Source organism: Rattus norvegicus, chromosome 4 (genome assembly GCF_021556685.1).
Source record: "Rattus norvegicus strain SHRSP/BbbUtx chromosome 4, alternate assembly SHRSP_T2T, whole genome shotgun sequence".
In the NCBI taxonomy this organism is placed as follows: Eukaryota; Metazoa; Chordata; class Mammalia; order Rodentia; family Muridae; genus Rattus; species Rattus norvegicus.
In genome coordinates, this window is record NC_141537.1 from 59,017,799 (window position 1) to 59,033,165 (window position 15,367).

The following is a 15,367-nucleotide window of genomic DNA, read 5'->3' on the forward strand; positions in this document are numbered from 1 at the left end:
AAATTTCTAGAGAATGATGATGATTTTAGCTTTGAAGAATATTCTTGTTCTTACAAGATACACATCACCATGTTTAAGGGGTATTAACAATAAAGTCTGGAGTTTTTCTTCACAAGAAACAAAGTGGAGAGAACAAACCCAGGGTATGGGTTTCTCTTAGGGTAGTGAAAGTGTTCCCAAGTCAATTGTGGTGATACAGGCACAACTCTATAAATATACCAAAACTGATGCACTTTAATCACCAAACCTATTTTTAAAAATGGTAAAGTAACTATCAGGTCTGAATACGACCTGTTGGGGAACAGGAGGAATTTCTAAGAAGTGTTCAATCATCTGTTAAAAGTAATAGATGTTCTATGCCTTGATGCTATGATCACTTGCAAAGTATACAAATAAAAACAAAAACATTGTATTATACATTCAAGACTGTACAATATATAAAAATAATCTTTTTTTAAATTAGAAAATTTTAAACTTTTTTCTATATGCAGAAAATGGATGAGACTGCAGGTCACAACTTACTATGTTAATACACTATAAAAGCTTCAAAATTCTCCCAGATAGTCTATTTTAAAATGCTACTATGGCAGATGCAGGTCCACCTTAGTAGTAGCATACTTGTAAACACAAAGCCCTGAGTTCAATCCTCACCCTACTCCACTCCCAAAAATCTCACACGGGACAACTGATAAGCACATACAAAGGAGGAAAGTTAGCAAGGGCCTGAGGATACAGTACAAAGCTCTAGGCTTCATCTCAGCACCATATAAGGTAGGTGTGGTTCCCACCTGTAATCCTGGTAGGATTATTTGGAATTCAAGGTCTTAGTGTACCCTACCCTAGATTACAAAAGGTCTTGTCTCCAAAAGAAAAGAAAAAAGAGAAAAGAAGAAAAAATGAAAATGAGACTAGCAAACAAAATTATAATCACTGATTTCTTTTCTTTTTTAAAAGACAAAGTCCCAAATAGCTCAAGTTGGCCTCTTACTTGCTGTGTGGCCAACTCCACCTCCTGAGTGTGAGTGTAATAAATCTCCTCACCTGGTTTGTGGTGCTGGGGATGTACCCAGAGGCTCACGCACATCAGAAAAACACCAACTGAGCTACACCTCAGCACCATAATTATTGATTTTACAACTAAAAAATAAAATTTTAAGCAAGGCAGTGAAGTTGCACACCTTTTATCCCAGCCAGCACTCAGAAGGCAGCAGCAGGCCTGGTCTACAAAGTGAATTAGTTCCAGGACAGGTGAGGCTACACAGAGAAACCCTGTCTCAAAAAACAAAAACAAAACAAAAAGCCCCAATAATATTAATAATAATAAATTTTAGTTTGACTTATCCTATAACAAAATGACAGAAAAGATATCTCTAGCATACTAAGTTTTTATTTGTACCTTGACTCTCCTAGCTCAACTGTAGAACTCTACTGTGATTACTTCGGCCTTTGTTTTCTATTCTCAGAGCACACAGCAGTGCTATGGTGTCTATATGGAAGTCCAAGGACAACTTGGGGCGGAGGTCTTCTCCTTCCATGCTGTGACAGGCTCCTGTGGCTCACCACTATGCAGGCCAGGCTAGCTGGGGACTCTCATCTTCACTTCGCATGATCCATAAGAGTTCAGAGTCACAGACACACACGCTGCTTCCGGATTTAGGTGGGTTCTGAGGAACCCGCACTTAGGCCCTCACTCTTGCACAGCAAGCACTGTATCCACTGAGCTGTCTCCAGGCTAGAAATACCTCTGAGTTCTCATCTATAGAACTGCACAGGTCTTTCCTGGGTAGATCTTGAATTTTTATTTTTTAGTGATGAGAAACTTTTTCTAGTTAAAATCTAAAAACCGAAAAGTTTTGTTCGATGTACTGAGACGCACAACTGTAATCGCAACACCTGGGAGATAGGGGCAGTGACAATCACCAGAGTTCCCAAAACATAGGGTTTCAGAAAATTTTCAGAGACAAAAGCTTGAAAGAGGAAATTCTAGAAAAGTCTTCTAGGAGGAGCATACATCAAAATATTTTCTGAAATACACTAAAAGGGGCAGCATATTGAGATGGAGGCAAGCAAACCAAAGAGAAAATCCATTTGGCCTGTGGATGATGCAGCTCAGCTGGTAGAATATTTGCCAAGCACGAATGAGACCCTAGGTCAACAGCATCACAGCAAAGCCTAGGGCTGGTAAACACCTGCCTAGCGTAATCTGAGGCACTCAGGATATTGGCAGAAGGAACTTCAGAAGTTCAAGTACATGCTTGGCTATGTAAGTTTGATGCCAACTGGGGCCACATGAGACCCTCTTCATTCTCAACTTAATGAGATTTAGAATCACCATGGAAACAAACCTCTGGGAATACCTGTGAGGAATTATCTACAGTAGGTTAAATGAGGTAGGAAACTAACCTAAATGTGAACGGTATCTATTATTCTACAGGCTCAGATCCTGGACGAAAAAAATAAAGAAAACAAGTTAAATGGAAGTTTTCATAGCTCTCTGCTTCCTGACTGTAGATACACCATTAGCTGCCTCTTGTCTCTGCTAGCTTACTGTTTCTGCTACGATAGGCTATGTTCCCTGAAACCACAAGCCAAAACAAACCCTTCCTAAAATTGTCTTCTCAAGTATTTTGTTATAGCAACATGACCAATAACTAAAATACTTTGTCTGAAAGAAAAAGAGAGGATATTTGCATATTCTAATCACTGTGTGATCTAGACGCAGGTTAGAACTGAAGTGTCCCCAAAGCTCACTGACTGAAATCACCAATCCATCAATGTTTAGAGGTGGCAATTGGTAAGTGGTTGGATATTGAAGGTTTTAACTTTCACCAACAGTTAATCCATAAATGAAGGCCATTGAGATGATTCAGCATATAGAGGTTCTTACCCCAAGCTTGACTACCTGAATTTGATCCCTGAGACCAACATGGAAACAAAAGAGTGACTCCTCTGACCTCCACACATTTGTCATAGCATGCATGTGTCCCTACTCCACATAAAATAAAACTAAAAATAGAAAACCTAACCATAATGGACTATTGGGACAGAGATTTTAGGAGGTGATGTCCAGTTGAGGAAGTAGGAGGGCAAGTCATGCATGTATCCTTAAAGGGTATCCGTAGTTCTAAGGCCCTCAATTTCCCTTTTCCTTTTTCCCAGTGACCAAACATGAACAGCTCCGTTACATATGCACTCCCTAGCATACTTGGCCTCAACACAATCTGAGGACCATGGAGCTATATGACCATGGACCCAAATAAAATCTTTCCTCTTTTTGTTTCTCTCAGAAATTTTGTCACAGTGATGGTATAAAACTGACTATGAAAACAGGCATTTGCTTTTTAATTGAACTATAGAGGGCAGCTATATACATTTCCTAGGACAATTTTGGGAAGCTGATCTTAGAAAAATTCCCAAATTACTTCTGTTAAAATATGTAGAGCAGAACCAAAAGGGGAAAAGAGGTATTTTCTAATTCCAAATGCATATTTAATCTTAAGAGGGGGGGTGCCTCACTGGGTACCCCAAGTTAATCTTAGACTCATGACCATCTCCCTGCCCTAGCCTGCTAAATATAAATACTAGGATTTCAGGTGTGAGCCACCATGCCCAGCTAGACCTTGAAAGTCTTGAAGTTGTCTTGTATACTATTCAACTATACCACTACTTTCTAATATTTGTGTTTTGGAATAAGGCTATGAGAATGACTTGTAAAACAATCAGGCAAAATGATAATCAAAAGCTATTAAATGCCAAGAGTGGTGGTACATACTTTTAGCACTGGATAGGTAGAAGAAGGAGAAACAAGATCTTAAAGTCATCCTGAGTAACAAATGAGTTCTAGGCCAGCCTAAGCTCTATTCACAAAGCAAAAAACCAAAAAAACAAAACAAACAAAAAACAAAAAACAAAACCTAAGTAAATTGATAGTGCCTGGACAACTCTGAGAGGCTCTGTCTCAAACTATAAAGTAGAAAACAGAAAAGATCTGGGAATACAGCTCAGTGGTAAAGTGCTTACCAATTATGCATGAGGTCCTAGGTTCAATCCCAACTACTAAAGAGTGGGTAGATGTTGGGAATATACCTCAGTTATAGAGCATTTGCTTAGCATTTATGTGTAAAATCCTGAGTTCAAACCCAGTATCTAATTCCCCTACCCCTCCAAAAGCCCTCTATTCACAATAATCTAGCCAATATTAAACACTGAGGCAATAATTTATTGTTTAACTTTTTTTTATTCTGCATTCTAGAGACAGAGAGGGAAAGACCTGTTGCTTTAAAACAGTAACAAGTTATCTTGTTTTGGTTACTAAGCCAACTGAATTCTGACCCCATTGCTCATCATCCCTCCTTCTAAGCTGCAGAAAGGAAGGGAGTAAAGGAGAACAAAGAGGACTCTTTACAAGGAGAGAATAAAGCACTTACACTTCAAGGACTTTCTAGCCACAGATGCCAGGTGCTACCCACTGAAATCCAGGCTTGGACTAAGCTCCACATTCTCAAAGGGCCATCTCAACTGAAGCCTGGGGCTCAAGTCAGCAGGAGGAAGCTGCAGCTCCCACTAGCAGCACATTTCAAAGAGACTGCAACAAGAGAACATGTTCCATTTAAGGTCTAATTCCAATCACCTTCTTCACACAGCAGCAGCAGCAGAACAGATCTGTATATCAGTCTTTTCTTTCAAAGGGTATTTCCATGACTCTGATGAATATGGAACTGGCTATAGCTTCCAAGTCCTTCATTATCCTTCACAGCTATCTGCAAAGTGCCTGTCTCTTTTCTTCTTTAATGATGCACTGTTGCTCCAGGACTCACTGCTATACCAACAGCTCTAAAACTGCCAAATCAACCAAAATCACTGATTGGGCTTCAACACTGCAAGCATACACCCATACAGAAGCCAAAGGAATCACTCATTAGCTGCCAAGATTTAGACTCAATCATGGCTGCTAATTAATCCTGCACAAAAACAACTTAAACTGAATTACTTGAAATCCTTCACAGAACCCAAGAGCTCTGTCTGACAAAGAAAAAATGAGTTTCTGTAAATAAGATAGCAATGAGACATGAAAAAGTAACTTAAAAGTGCCTGATGCATTTTTAAAGAAAACCAACCAATGGCATTTATTTAATGAAAGTTACTAGGAATAGAGGTAAGATAGTCTAATCTCAATTTCCTGTAGTAAGTTTAACAGACCTGGGGCTGGAGAGATGACTGGAGAGTTAAGAGAACTTGCTGCTCTTCAGAGAATGTAAAGGTAGAAGAAAACATTTGTGTTTTCAGGTGAGGTGGCTTCTTGAAAGCCAAAAATACAGAAAACTTACTTTCATTCCTACAAACCTAAGTAAATTTCTAACAATTCAAGTATTAGAGGAGATTTTAAATCTTTATCACATTTAAAGCTTGAAATTCTAAAAATCTAAGAAAGTTATTTAGAGTCAAAAACAAACAAAAAAGAAGCCATGTGACTTAGCAATTCTACTTCTGAACATATATATCCCAAAGGAACTGAAAGCAGGGACTTCATGACTAAGCCATAAGAACACTGCACTAAGTGAGAAAAGTCCAGAGAACAATCTATTTCAAAGACAGCAGCATGCTATGGGAAAGGAGAACAGGGACTACAGGAAAAGCACTACAGATGTATGGGAGTAACAGATATACAGTGTCAGTTTATCTACTGTCACTCGATGGCTAAAGGGTGGGCTGGAAAGACTGCTAAGCAGTTAGGGTGCTTGCTACTCTTCCAAGGACCTTCGCTGAATTCCTAGTACTCACACTGGGCAGCAGCTCACAATTGCCTTTAATTCCAACTCCAGAGAACTGATGCCCTTTCTGACCTCTGCAGGTGCCCACATACATGGAATATACCCCCACACAAATACGTATAAGTAGTTTTTTAAAAGCTAGGCCTGAGCCTGTAATCTATCAATGGTCAGGTTGAGGAAGAAAGATCATAAATTCAAAGGCAGTCTTGGATCCATAGTGGGACTTTATCTCAAAGCAAAACAATAAAAATGGCTAAAATGGTAAGTTTTGTTCTGAATTTTTTTCCTCACAATAAAAAATATCCACAATCTCTGATCAGAGTAGCTCATGCCTTTAATTTCAGCACTAGGGAGGTAGAGACAGTAGGATCTCTATATATTTGGGTCAGTCTGGTCTACATTGCAACTTTCAAGCTAACCAGGTCTACATAATAAGACTATGTCTCCAAAAAATGGCTCGGTGGTTAAGATCAAATACTGCTCTTACATTAGTCCAGGGTTCACTTCCTAGCAACCACACATCTGATACTCACAATCACTGGTAACTCCAGCTTCAGCTAATACCATCTTCTGGCATCTATAGGAACCCGCATTCACATGCGCAACTCATACACAGAAACATACATAAATAATAAAAATAAAATAAACATGTATCTTTGAAACAAAGACTATGTTGCCTTGGCTATCCTAGAACTAACTCATCGTGAAGAACAAACTAACCTCAAATTCATCGAGATCTGCACACCTCTGTCTCCTGAGTGCTGATACAAAGACATGCTCCACAATAAATAGTAAAAAAATCCATAAAATCTGGCCAGTGAGATGGCTCAAGGTAAAAGCACTTGCTGTACAAGCCTGACCAGCTGAGCTCTACCTCCCAATTCCATTTAAGGCAAAAAGACAGAGTCCCAGAAGATGTGCACAGACCTATTTTTGAGTGTCCATACATGCACAGTAATAAATATTTTTTTAAATCCACAAAATACATTTTTCATTTTCCCCATAAATATCAATGCAATAAAAGCTAAATAAATATTTGGAAAAGTCTTGAAAATTTGGTACTGTAATAGAAAATGTAGCAGTGCTTTGATGATTTTATGTCCTAGATCAGACTATCAACTGGTCTAAGACCAACCATGTGGAGCAGAAAGAAATGAATCCAGGCAAGAACGTATAACACCAGAAAACAGACAAAGCATACCCACAAAAACACCATCACAAAGCCCCCAATACTCCAAAGCCATGTCTTCCCTGTCCAATTAATGCAATGGGTTCATTCAAACTTACTTCACCTTAGTTACAACCATGCCTGGATAATCACTTTCATATGGAATGTTTCAAGTAGATTAGTCAAGCCTTAGATGGCCTCTCCTCCTTACTGCTTACTTACATACTCAGTCTCTTCCAGTGTGAAGAGAATGAAGCGTCCTCTTAATGATACGTATTCGTTAAGCTAACTGACCCTCAGAAGCTGTACAGAAACACTTGATTTTCTAAACAGGCTTCCTTCCAAAATCAAGTTATGTTTTAAAGATCACTTAACTAGAGGACAAAAATAAATCAATAAAAGATAAAGTAAATTAGAAAACATAGTAAATACAACTGCTGGAGACAAACCAAAGCTTTAGGTACTAGAACTAAGCAGAAGAATGAAGGAATCCCAGGTAGGTCCCACTGTATGGCTGTGGGGAAGCCATCATCCAAGCTAGGTGAAGACTTTCCAGGACAGTTGCTTTGGGGGTCATCCATAATCTACAAGGAAATCCAGGCAGAAGAGGCCTAGGTAACTTGTTAGTAGGTGATAAACCGGGTCAGCAATCTGCTTTATCTGTCTTTGATCTGGTACCTGGTAAGTATGATGAGAAGAATCTGAAAGAAGCACAGTGGGCCACCAAAGGAAAATGAACCAACCCGTGACCGAAAGGAGAAAGATTCTGAAAACGTTACATGGCGCTACACCATGTAAGCAGAAAAGCCTGCTCCTTACTATTTTGCCTCTTAAATAAATGTCTTAAAATTCCGGAAGGGAAAAGAGATAGAGAAGAAATCAGAAACTGATAGCCATGGTCCATAACCTTTCTGACATACTACTTTAAGAGAATTTCCATGGACATGTGATAAGTTATATACCAAAATATCAACTGAGTCCTTTAAAGCATGGCTTTATTTCACCTTATTTTTTTTAATACTTTTCATCATTCTTTTTCAGTTTCCAGGTAGGACTACAGAACCTATCTTTCTGACATTTTTAAGGTAGGGTCTCATGTCAGCTGAGACCCTCAAACTTAGTGTGTCTTCCTATCTCCAGTGTGCTGGTGGTTAACATTCTAAGCATGCACCACCACGCCTGGCTTATTATGCAGAACTGGGAAGCAAATCCATGGCTTTCTACATGCTAGACAAGCAACCTACCAACTGGGCCACACCCCCAGCCCTGAATTCTAACATAACTTCTAGCCCACAGATGGTCTCTTTAAAAGAAGCAACATGAGGGAGCTGGAGAAATGGCTCAGCGGTTAAGAGCACTGACTGCTCTTCCAGAGGTCCTGAGTTCAATTCCCAGCAACCACATGGTGGCTCACAACCATCTGTAAAGAGATCTGATGCCCTCTTCTGGTGTATCTGAAGACAGCTACAGTGTACTTATATATAATAAATGAATAAATCTTAAAAAAAAAAAAAAAAAAAGAAGCAACGTGAAACAACTAAGCAGCATAATTACTAGCCCTAGAAAGAGGCAGTCTTTGTTCCCCACAGCTCTCTACATTGTCTAATTTTGTATACACACTGGAAGTGGCCAAAGGAAACTACTAAGTACTCAGAATGCACAAGTTGCTATTATATAAGGATTTCTTTAGATCTAATTTAAAATAACTTAGAATCTTCTAAAACATTTTAGAGTTATCAGTGACATCCCCTTACCACAAAGAACACAACAATGGTTACAGAGTTCCAAGAATTTTGGTGAAAAAAGTCTGTAAAGGTTCATCAGAAAACACCTGTTTTATCTGGACTTTCGAGAATACACCTGTAATCCCAGCACTTGTCCGACAGAGGCAGGAAGATCTGAAGTTTCAGAGGTTTCAAAGCCATCCTGGGCTTCAAAAGACACTGTCTAAAAAAGAAAGACAAAACTCCACATGACAAAGAAAAAAGAAACAGATAACACCAAACTTTAGAAACCAGAGAGATACATAAACTATCTTTTCGTTGTTGTTGTTTGGTTTTTGATTTTTGAAGACAGGATTTTGCATAACCCTGGCTGTCCTGGAACTCACTCTGTAGACCAGGCTGGCCTCAAACTCCAAGCGCTTTGATTAAAGACAGTTGCCACCATTACCCAGCACATAAACTACTGAACTCTGCCTGGGGATATAGGGTGAATTTAGATGGGGAAACTGAATCTTATAGCTCAAAATTTTAAGTACCAGGTACAACTAAAGACAATTAGACCCCTAGATTTTCTCCTTGACTCAGCACAAGTGGACTATTATCCTCCCATCCTAAAGGAGGTTTTACTCTGTGGTTTACTCCAGCAAGACTCAAATAGGGTCTCTGGACACCCAGGAAATACTCAGGTAAGGAGAGGAGTATCATCTAAATGCAAGATTAAATGAGTCCCTACACACTTGGGTTCTAGTACCTGCCCTCATTCCCACGTGGCCACTAAGATACAAGCTCCATAACTTAAAATCTCCAGGCACAAGACTAGGGGACTCTGCTCAAAGTAAAGTGATCCAGAAAAGAATAAGCAACAGGAAGACAGTAAGGGACAACATGGGCAGTAGCTGAAGCTAAAACAGAGGAAACTCAAGCTCAAGGCTAGCCTAAGCCACAAAGTAATAAAATCTAGGCCAATCTGAACTATGTCGCAAAATCCTATTCCAACTACAACCCTTTGAGAAAAAGTTAAGATAAGAGTTAAACATCCTATTCTAATAGGGGGCTAAGACAGAAGGATCCAGAATTCAAAGGCAGCCTGGGCTACATAATGAAACTATGTCCCATCTCTCTCACCTCACCCCCCCACCCCACCCCAAAAAATCTGGAGAGAATTTCTCATTCAAGGAAGGACTTACCTTAAAAGAATAAGGTTGAACCCTAGAAATAAATACTAATACTACTAATAATAATGATGCCAGGTACCAGTTTGTTATTCTAGCGTGGGGGAGGCAGGGACCAGCTGGCTAACCAGTCCAGCCAATGGATGAGCTCTAGATCCGTGAGACTTTCTCTCAAAGGAGTTGGGCATTAGTTCCTGAAATAACTCCCAAGGTTGCTCCTTCTCACACACAAACATGCATACAGAAGACAAAAGAAAGACAGTAAAAAGTTTATAATAACCTTCTTAATTAATCACCAAATGAAAGAATTCAAGAAAATTACAAAATCAAGTTATGTGTAGACCCAACACAAGAAAGAGGTAAAGGAAATCCCCCTAGGGCAGTGTCAAAGAGGAATTCCCAAGACAGTAATTAGGCAACAGGACCAAGACAAATGAAAGATTCTACATACTAAAGTTCTCAGAAATAAAAGAAACAAAAACCCCACACCTGGGTGGCCCAGTGGTGGCCCGCTCCTTTAATCCTGGCACTAGGGAGGCAGAAGCAGAGGCAGGCAGATCTCTGAGTTTGAGGCCAGCCTTGCCTACAGAATGAGTTCCAGGACAGCCAGGGCTAAAAAGAGAAACCCTGTCTCAAAAAGCCAAAACAAACACCAAAAACCCTTACCTGTGCTAAAGACTCTATAAGACTCAATGGCTGATTAAAACTTCTGAGGATATAAAGTTAGAATGATGCAGATACAGAGCCAAATTATCTTGGACTATTTTTAACCCCGTCAATAGCCACTCATTGTTTGTTAAATTCTTAGCAAACCACTAACTTCTACTAATCCAAGGGCTAAAAAAGTTACCAGATAGTACCTAAAACCTACTTAGAACCAATCATGGTGATACATGCCTTTAATCCTAGCATTTGGGAGGCAGAGGAAGGCAGATTTGCAGAGTTCAAGCCCAGCTGGTATACATACCAAGTTCCAGGCCAGCCAAGGCTACAGACATAGGAAGACTGTCTTAAAACAAAAAGACCTCTAAAAAACAAAAGACCTACAGCAGTTTCCCTGTTTCTTTCCTATAACCTGCTCATCCAAAGGCCCACCAATGTACCAATGTACTCTATAAATTCTTAGATTTGACTTTCCTTGTTTTTATTTTTTTTAAATTTGTGTGTGTGTGTGTGTGTGTGTATGTGTGTGTGTGTGTGTTGTGTGTGTGTGTGTGTGTGTATACACAGAAGGGAACACCGGATCTCTTGGAATTTGGGTACAGGCAGTTGTGAGTTGCCAGACAGTGCTGGGAAGGGACTCTTTCAGCAGTAAGGACTCTTAAGCACTGAGCTGTGTCTCCAGCCCCACTTCCCTGTTCCGTAATCAATGCAATCTCATGTAACCAATCCCATAGCATAACAAAATAAATGCACCCTGAACTCATGTGTGTAGACCATGATTTGGCTCAAGAATAAACTCTTACTGTCATTGAGGTGAGGACTATTTTGAAGGTTGATAAATCTTAGGGCTACAAGCTTATTTCAGGCAACAGGGAAAATAGGTTATTAATATGAACACATATGGTGGACATTTTATACTGTTGACATTTGGGAACAAATGACATGTATACATAGAAAACAAAACAAATGGCTTTTTTTTTTTTTTAAATCACCAAGCACAAAAGATTTTAAGTTTTGGTAAGAATTGAAATTATGTAAGACTGCAAAATAATAAAAACTCAAACACAGGATTACTTGAAATTCTTGAGCCAGAAAAGGGTATATAGTTGACTGTGCTCAGAGAAAGATATCTGAGTGATTTTGGTAATGACAAGATCCACTTGTGCAACTACGTGACCTGAAGAAAATAAAGGAATGAAAAGGCCCAAGTGTTAACCAAATTGTTCATTTAAATGCTCGAGTTAGACACATAAGATGACTTAGCCTGTAGACACTTGTTGCCAAACCTGACCACCTTGGTTTGATATCTAGAATCCACGTCAGAAAGAGAAAACTGATTTCCACAAGTTGTCTTCTGACAAATGTATCCACACACATAACACACAATAAATAAATTTAAACACTGAGCCAAGTATCCCAGATGATGTATATGTATGCTAGGTATTCCTCACCTTTTTTACTATCTTTTCTTCTCCAGCAGGCTGTCGTCAGTCGTCGTCATCCCCCACCTCCCCCATTCAGGGTTTCTCTATATAGCTCTGGCTGTTCTGGGATTCATTGCACTGACTAGCTTGAAACTCACAGAGATCCACCTGCCTCTGCCTCCTGCCTCCTGCTTCCAGCCCCCCTGCCCCCGCCTCCTAATGTCCCCTGGCTGCTGATTGGCTTGATCTATAAGGAATCCCAGAAACACAGAGTCAGCAAGTTCATTCTTCCACCTCCCTCACTGCAAAGGAGCTCAAGTTCTGTCACCAGAAACTCATCATTCTCCCTCAAAAAAGCCAAGTAACTGCTCCTCTCTCTATTCCTTCCAGAAAAAAACAACAGTTTGGCTACAGGTTATAATATCATTTCTTCTGGTACCATTATACATGCAACTTTATAAATAGTATCCTTATAACAAACTCACCTGGGCACATACAGGAAAGCAAGGCCTGTAATCCCAGTTACTCAGAGGCTACATTGTGAGTTAAAGGTCAGCCTAGAGAATTTAACAAGTCTTTGTAGCAAACAAAAAGTAAAAAGGATGGGAATATAACTCAGAGATTAACAACTTGCCCAACATCTGTGAGGCCCTAGGTTCAATCCCCAGTACCTCTAATTTAAAAAAGAAAAAAAAAGAAAAGAAAAAGATTAAATACAAAAACAAGGGGCTGGAGAGATGGCTCAGCAGTTAAGAGCACTCACTGCTCTTCCAGAGGTCCTGAGTCCAATTCCCAGCAACCACATGGTGGCCCACAACCATCTGTAATGGGATGCAATGACCTTTTCTGGTGAGTCTGAAGACAGTGACAGTGTACTCATATACATAAAATAGATAAATCTTTTAAAAAATAATAAAATAAAATAAAAAAAACAGAAAAAGAAAACTCTCTGTGCTATTTATTCTGTCCAGTTGCTCATGTCATCCTGTTGAGATTCTAAGATGAACAGATGCAACAGAATAGTGGGAACTAAGGAGAGGAAGGGAACTCAAGTAAATACTAACATACTTTAAGCTCTGTTGAAGGTCTCTAAGCTCTTGTATGTATTAGATTTAATCATCGTGAATATACTATGTGGTTAGCACAGATTTGCTTGTTTTGTTGCCAATTACCAACATCTAGAAGTTGCTTGTCCATAATAAGCACTCCAGTACTGATTTAAGACACAATTAGTAGATACAGCAGGGAAGAGTTCACCTGGTAGATTATTTCTATTTTAGAAAACTATATGAAGATCGAGGAACTGTAACTCCCTTGACTGCAGAACTAAAAACTACATGAGGCCTACATGGGGAGCCTACAATGAGCCTTTTTTTTTTTAATGAGCCTTTTTTTTTCTCTCCTCCATACAGTCCTGATTGTCCTAGAACTGTGTAGACCAGGCTATAGAGATTAGCCTGCCTCTGCTGAGATTTAATCTCAGCTGAAATTTAATCTCTGCTTAAAGTCGAGCGCCACCACACCCAGCAAAATCTTATTTCTTTATCTTCCCACAATATAAACAAGAACACAAGTGGCACATTTACACCTAACTATCAAAGTCAAAGTGGCAAATGTTTTTTAAAATTATGTACTTGCAACCTAGGGGCTTATTTAGGAGGATATAGCACCATTAAACATCAGTTATGAGTTAAACAAGGGGAGAGCAAACAAAAATAAGCTTGTGAGAAAGAAATGCAAAGATTAAGGGTAAAGAGACAGAGAGCTAGAGATGTAGGCTAGACTTGATCTCCAGCACCAAACGCAAGAAAAAGAAAAAGAAAGCGTGTATGAGCCTCCTTAGTTTTCAAAGAATTTCAAAGTTCATAGACTAAAACCTAAACACTGTCAGCAAAATCATCAGCTATTAGAACTTACAAAAATAAAAACATAGCAAAAGTGAGTGTGAAAATCAAGGGAGAAAATACAAAGTGTGAGTCAAAATATGAAATACATGAACCCAAAAATTTGATATGTGGAAATCATGCACTCCACCACACGCTCACATAATTATATGGGCTAATTAAAATAGTCATGATACCCATCTTACAAATGAAAACATACAAGTAGAAGAAATAAGAATCTGATATAAAACAAAGGAACTCCAAAGGTTTCCAGAAACCATAATTTTTCTTTATATTATGTTGCACTCCAATGAGAGGAGAAAATCTGTACGAATACGAATCTAGAAGCCTGAGAAATTTCGAGAATAACATGAGTGAAAATCGGCAAGAGACACTGAGGGGTGGGTAAGGTTACCAAAGGGAAGGTAATGCCAGATGCAACACTTGGATACAGAAGGTGTATCAAAAGCATCCCTACTAAGTGAGAGGTGGAGAAGCATTTGGGGCTGGCTTTGGTTTAAGAGAATAAAACAGAAACAAGGCCTATAAAGCAAAAGCAATGGTGGAACTTAAAGGAGGGCTAGATCCATGCCACAAGCGAGAGGTACAGAACTACAAAACGGATTCTACAGGATAGGGAAAGGGCCAGTTCGTGACCAATCAGTTGCTACTAGTTTCCGAAAGGCGGCATAGAAGTGGCTACTCAGCCCCACCCCACGACACCAGCTCTTTGGGAAAGAGGATCCCCAAGGCCAACCGTCCGGCTCAGGCTCTCGGCTCAAGCCCAGATCCCACTCGGCCCTGCTCCCGCGGCTCAGAACGGCCTCTCCCCGAACCTCACCGAACGTTGCAGCTCCCCAAGCCAAAACGAGGCGCGCTCCTTTCCGCTGGGATCTGGGTCGTGGTAAAGCGCCTGCACCGCCTGGTACACGAGCTGCAAGGTTGGCTTGGCTCCTTCCATGGTGGTGGAAGCGGCGGCGATGACAGCGAAGAGTCCGATACTTCTCCCAAGGCTTCCGCTTGCTCTGCCTTCAAGCGTCCTCACTGTCTCGGCCACAGCCGCTCCCTGACTGGCGCCATCTCCTCTTTTCTGGCCGTTACCAGGGAAGGGGTGGGGGGGGTGGGGTTCCTCGTGGAAGTTGCCCCCTCGGAAACAGCGGATAGGTCGTTTTCAGGTTCCTGGCTCCTTTTTGTCTTGTCTTCCCGCCAGAATCCCAGACTCTAGAGTCCGGATGCGGGTTCTTGCTTCCACACCTCCCGCCTTGCTCTCAAAGGCCTACCTCCGCATGACACAAACCACGCAGCGAACCTAAGCAGAGCTTCTCCAGACCGGAAGCGGTCGCCTGTATACTTGGCACACTTCCGCCTGGTGCACCACAAACTACCTCCTTCCCGGCACGCCTCCTCTTGTTTCCCCCGCCTCCTCCCGGAAGTGACTCTGCCGGGCTAGGAGGACCAGGGAGGGGAAATAGGTACAAGGTAGTCTCCTAGGTTTATAAATCTAACTTGAGCTTTAAGACCGTCTAGTCTAACATTCCCGACCAAATCTTACCTCCTCAGCA

At 40.5% G+C, this 15,367-nt stretch overlaps 1 protein-coding gene across 2 annotated transcripts in view; it reads right to left on the reverse strand.

The window, feature by feature from the left end:
* Tnpo3 (transportin 3) overlaps positions 1-15,115 on the reverse strand; it is a 77,190-nt gene extending 62,075 nt beyond the window's left edge. The window contains exons 1-2 of one of the 2 annotated variants that reach the window (XM_087656511.1): positions 14,647-14,907; positions 4,428-4,585 (exon numbers count right to left, since the gene is read on the reverse strand). Coding sequence is in view for 1 of the 2 variants with exons in the window: in NM_001106587.1 (NP_001100057.1) it covers positions 14,647-14,766 (120 nt within the window). In the remaining variant the exon portion in view is untranslated. 2 annotated transcript variants of the gene reach the window in all.
* Between the last annotated feature and the right edge of the window lie 252 nt (positions 15,116-15,367).